The sequence below is a fragment of the Penaeus vannamei genome, unplaced genomic scaffold (assembly GCF_042767895.1).
Source record: "Penaeus vannamei isolate JL-2024 unplaced genomic scaffold, ASM4276789v1 unanchor256, whole genome shotgun sequence".
Lineage (NCBI taxonomy): Eukaryota > Metazoa > Arthropoda > Malacostraca > Decapoda > Penaeidae > Penaeus > Penaeus vannamei.
Window position 1 is genome coordinate 47501 of NW_027213260.1, and position 5852 is coordinate 53352.

General features: G+C 35.2%; 1 protein-coding gene across 3 annotated transcripts in view; it reads left to right on the forward strand.

Moving 5' to 3' along the window:
- The window catches only part of LOC113818885 (uncharacterized), a 4034-nt gene extending 263 nt beyond the window's left edge, over positions 1 to 3771 (forward strand). Inside the window, exons 1-5 of one of the 3 annotated variants that reach the window (XR_011398421.1) lie at positions 1 to 178; positions 738 to 1067; positions 1600 to 1890; positions 2399 to 2640; positions 2745 to 3771. The exon at positions 1 to 178 is cut by the window's left edge and continues 263 nt beyond it. Coding sequence is in view for 1 of the 3 variants with exons in the window: in XM_027371097.2 (XP_027226898.2) it covers positions 103 to 178; positions 738 to 1067; positions 1600 to 1890; positions 2399 to 2589 (888 nt within the window). In the remaining 2 variants the exon portion in view is untranslated. Of the gene's footprint in view, positions 179 to 737; positions 1068 to 1599; positions 1891 to 2398 lie in introns of all 3 variants that reach the window. The other 2 variants (XR_011398420.1, XM_027371097.2) reach the window with 2 other exon arrangements.
- The last annotated feature ends 2081 nt before the right edge of the window (positions 3772 to 5852 follow it).

The window sequence follows — 5852 nt, forward strand, 5'->3', positions numbered from 1 at the left end:
CGGCAGGATCCTGAAGGACGTGGGAACTGAGAGTGTCCTTCGATTGCTTAGTCCTTCAGGTCTTTGGAAGTCGTAGTGAACGGCTTCAGGAAAGTCTAGAAGATGGCGAAGGCGTTGTGGAAAATTTCCTTGGCAGTCTTGTTGGTGTTTGGATCTGGAAGAACAAGTGGAAAAGAAGGTAAGCTGGATTTTAGATGCGAACAATAATTTTTTTTTAATTTTATTTAGATTGGGAAGTTTGGTTTCTCCCTGAACCGTATCTTGTCCATATTGTTTAGAGATGTCCAGGAGTTAATTATTGTAAGATTACGCTTCTGATATAGACAATTACATTGTTTAGAAATAGAGAAAAAATGAGAGTGAGAGCCAGTGAGAGAGAAAAAAATAAAAGAGAAACAGAAAAAAAAGATAGGGGGAGAGATAAAAGTGAGAGGGAGACTGGAGGTGGAGAGGAAGTGGGGGAGGGAGAGGGAGAGGAAGTGGGGGAGGGAGAGGGAGAGGGACTGGGGGAGGGAGTGCGCACACACACACACATATATAATGCATACACATATATTGTATATATATATAATATATATTTATATGTAAGTATATACATGTGTGTATATATAAAATGCATAAATAAATAACAATATATATATATACAAATACAAACAATTTTCTTTTTTGTCTTACCTTTCCATCGTAAACGCATTTTCTTGATTCTTTCTCGTACCCTCCTTTCCCTCCCCGAACAGTATGCTTCGAGAGCGAGACCAAAGAATTCACGTGTTCCGAACCAGTCCTGACTTTCAACAACACTGGCCAAGGGATCGACTTAGCACTGGGAGGCCATGGCAAGGGAGGCCTTCCCAGTCTGCCGATACCCATCCACCAGACTCCACGTGGCTTGAATATTTCCTCCGTGATGATACCAGACGAAGGAAAGGTGGAGTTCAGGATTAAGGAAAACTTTGTGGAAGTGAAGAACGCTGGTAGCTGGGAGAGTGTCTTCAAAGGTGAAAAGGGAAAAATTGGATTCTACAAGTTCTCCGCTCCACCGGATGCACGGATCTGTGTGACTTGCAGTAAGTATGCATCTCGCCATGAGTTAAATGAAGACCTTTTATTCTCATTTGGTTTGCTCTGAAGAAGGCAATTATATCATATATCAAGACATTCAGTATGCCTTTTTGTTCTTTCTTTCTCCTGTTAACTTCGTGGTTTTAGTCTAAATTTGTTAAACGTGAATTCTTGTTTCATGACTTCAAATTATCTTAAAGGAATGCACTTTATACTACAAGGATTTCTTTCTATTGCTTTGGCAATTCAGAAATGCGGTATATCATTATCGTTATAATAATATCTTGATGAGATAGGTAATAATCAAACATTGGTATACTTTACATAATTCCACGTGATTATCATTAGCACTACCATTACTATTTCTGATACTCATATTTTGCCATTTTTACATGATTATGAACAACATGATTCCCATTAGTCATTATTACTGTTCTCACCACTATCATTATTATTACTATTATTATCATTATCATGGTTATTATCATATAATAAAAATAATGATTATCATGACAATTCTTTCCGCCCAAATGACAGATACAGAGGATATTTTTGACAAGAATTCTGCACCTACTGAGATCCCTGAACAGAACAGCACACCTGACCACCACAACACGGAACAGAACATTTTTACCACCGAGAACAGAGACCAAGATACTTTGGCTACTGAGAACGGAGAACGGGAGAACACTTCTGCCCCTGACAATCTAGAACAGAATCCCTCGGCCACTGAGAACGGAGAACGGAACACCTTTGCCACCGAGAACACTGCACACCGAAAATCTGGCGGCATTGTCACGGCTGCGAGTGCAAAAGAAGAGGATAAAGGTATTTGTTATTTGATAAACCTTTCTTAGTGTTGAGCTCATGGAATCAGATGCTGTGATTTTTGTATTTATTTCTCTGTTTATCATTCTTTCATATAATGAGACAGCCTAAAGTGGATATAGCTTTAGCATGACTTAACCATTCATTAAACCAAGGATAGTTACAAGGAATGAGGATGTTGATGGAAATACATTGGTAGAGGGAACGCATATAGATGCAATGTGAAGATATATTGCAAGATTAAGTGTAATTTCAATAATACTATTTTGTGAGAGGCAATTCAGGGCTTTTAACTATATTGCATCTATATCGCAAAGTCAGGACTGGAATATTCTTTCATAAAAAAAAAAAAAAAAAAAAAAAACATATCCCAAAAAATAAGATAACACGAGACATAGAAAGTTAATTAAAAAATATGAATAAAATACCTCTATAAATAACCAAAAACAGGACATCCCCCACGAAATTATAAAGAATTCTCTAAACCATTCTCTGCCACCTCCCGCAGACAACCGATCGTGGTGGTGGCTGCTGCTGATTCCCGCCTGTCTCATCCTTGCCGTCTACCTGTTCACGAGACACAGACAGTCTTCTCGTTACTCCGTGAGAAGAGCGCTGGAAAGCGAGGCTGCCGAGAGAAAGGGCGACGGAACTCCGGGAATAAAGCTAACAAATGAGGAAGAAGGGAAAATCGAATGAGAACATCGAATGGAAGCAAATCTGAAAGTGTGAATGACTGAGGCTGCGGGAGTGCGAATAGTGGATCTCGGCGTAAGGTGCGAATAGTGGATCTCGGCTTAAGGTGCGAATAGTGGATCTCGGCTTAAGGTGCGAATAGTGGATCTCGGCTTAAGGTGCGAATAGTGGATCTCGGCTTAAGGTGCGAATAGTGGATCCCGGTGCGGAGGTGCGAATAGTGGATCTCGGCTTAAGGTGCGAATAGTGGATCTCGGCGTAAGGTGCGAATAGTGGATCCCGGTTCGGAGGTGCGAATAGTGGATCCCTGTGCGGAGGTGCGAATAGTGAATCACGGAGCGGGGGTGCGAATAGTGAATCTCAGCGCGAGGGTGCGAATAGTGGATCCCGGTACGGAGGTGCGAATAGTAGAGACGTGTAAACAACCGAGTTAACTCGCTGAATGTTATCAATTAAACGAGATAGTTGGGGGAGGGGATAATGAAAGATAACTCAATCAACAATTGGAAGGATAGAATGAACGTATAAGCAACTGCGAGAGAAGGCGGGTTCGAAGACTGATGAACGTACGCGCGAACCTAGGGATAATGCTATGATAAAAATATGGTATATGATTATGGAATGACCTTAACCACTTCCTGATTAGATTTAGAAAAGGATTCTGCTTTTGTTTCTGAAGAATGATATAATGTGTGATATCTTATGATTACGGAATTTCCATTCTTATCCGAATTTGTATATTATTACTGTGATTATTATTACCATAATTGTTCTTATGGATACAAATTGTACAAAAATATTTTAATGTTTAATATATTTTTACATACAGTACAGTATGAGATATCCAAATTCAACAAATACATGTGGTTATGTTGAAAAAGAAGAAGGAAATGGGTGGGAGAGAGTAAAACATATTTTAAATCTTTCATTTTTTATAATTAGATGACCATATTATTAGCAATTACTAATGGACCAATAACTTTGATTATTGCAATGATTATATTATGTTATAGCAGTAATAAGAATAGTAATAATGTTTATGCTAACTGCAAAACTATAAGCATGTTTGTTTGTCTGTATACCTATAGACATTTAATGCATGAACAATTATTAATTTCCATAGCTTCGTTGAGCATGGCTGGGAAAAATACAAAACTATGTAAAGTTGCAAACATTTATTAATATCGAGAAGAACCCAGAGCTCCCAGCATCTCCCTGAAACCACTCTAATCTAAAGAAAGATTTTTTTTTTTCTTTTTTTTTTTTTTGTACTTAATGTTACATGAAAAGGTAAGGTGTGGAGTTGCAGAAATACTAATTTTATTTTGAAACAGGATATATTTGTGCATTTGTGAGTTTGATGATTAGGATATATGTATTTTTTGGTGTGTTTTTGATGCTTGATGTAGTGATAATGGTTATCATAGTGATAATGGTAAACGCGATAGTGGTGACGAGGGTAATGGAGATGCTATTGATGATTATTGTATTGATTACCTTTACATACAGGGATGGTGATGAGAATATAAAATTAACGGTAACTTTGATGATAGAATTTTCAATCTCTGTTCAAAACCTTTGACCAAAATCATGTTACGACAGTGAATACCAACAACAAAGGTCACACACTTGTCTAGTTAACACTCACTTTTTCAAAAGTTTTTATTTTTTATTGTTTAAAAATTAATTAATTAATCAATTAATTTATTTATTTTATTTATTATTATTATTATTATTATTATTATTTTTTTTTTTTATAAAAGGCAAATATGCAAAGAGCCAAGTGCAAAAGGTAGGGAGGCTGTCGTAGGCCGATACAAAGACCACACATTCGTAGAGATCACCGTGTAATGCATTGGGAAAAAAACAAGAAAAGTGTTTACTCATTCCATTTCCATTTTAAGACCATTTTAAGACCATGTAACTGGTGGCCTACTACCCCTTGGAACTGTATGTTTACAAATTGCGATGAAGTATATTCAACGTCTTTTATTCGTTCTGCTTTTTCTATTTTAGTCTTTCAGTTTATATATGTACATATACATATACACATACATGTATATCAATGTAGAGTATATATACATATACATATATATATATATATATATATATATATATATATATATATATATATATATATATATATATACATATATTGATATATATATATATATGTACATCAAGCTATCTATATATACAGATATATATATATATATATATATATATATATATATATATATATATATATATATATATATATACATGTATATACATATGTATATATACACGCATGCACACAACACACATATATATATACACATGTATATGTACTTTATATATGTATAAAAGAGCATATACATGGATATTCATATATGAATATATATATGTACATGCATATGTATATATGTATATGTTTATGTAATGTATATATGTATATATATATACGCATGCATATATAATATATATATTTGTATGCATATATGTACATGTCTAATATGTATATATATGTATATACATATGTGCATATATATATATACTTATATATGTTTACCTAAATAAATTTATTTAGATGTATATATATACATTTTAAAAAATTCATTTATATGCATCTATATATTTGTGTGGGTGTGTTTGTTTGTGTGTGTGTTATGTGGAAACATGTATAATATATAATCAATGTTTATAGATTAGGAAAAATAAAGTTAGTGAAAATGATACTTTTATATTCCTTCATAATCTTGTTTCATCTTTCAACATTTTCCTACACCCTTGTGGAAAGAACAGCAAATATGTATTAAGAAAATTAACGAATATAAATATATTGAGAAACTGTTACCAACCCAAGTCAAGACACACTGGTTTTGATTTCTGTGCTCTCCCCGACCCTGAGGAAGACTAATATTTAATAGCCTGGATATTGCCCTGTGTTGCAAGATAATTGCAGTTCTGGCTATCTGTCGCGCAAATACAGCCAGTCTTAGGTTCCTGATAGACGGAAGTAAGGAATGGGTCCCATAGTCTGAAATACTTGAAATGCTTAGTGGGCGGACGACTTCAGAATGGCAAAGTATCGAGGGACATTTATGAATGGAGCACCCTGGTGATGCCTTTCTTATGCTCACAACTTGAGGTACAGGATAAGGCGGTGGTTCTTTCCCTAAGGGGTGTCTGTGTCAGTTGGATCGCAAATCCTTGGGGAGAAAGCAGGAATTTCTCTGATTATAGTTTTTATTCTCTTAACGAAAGCGTGGGAAAACACGTTCGAT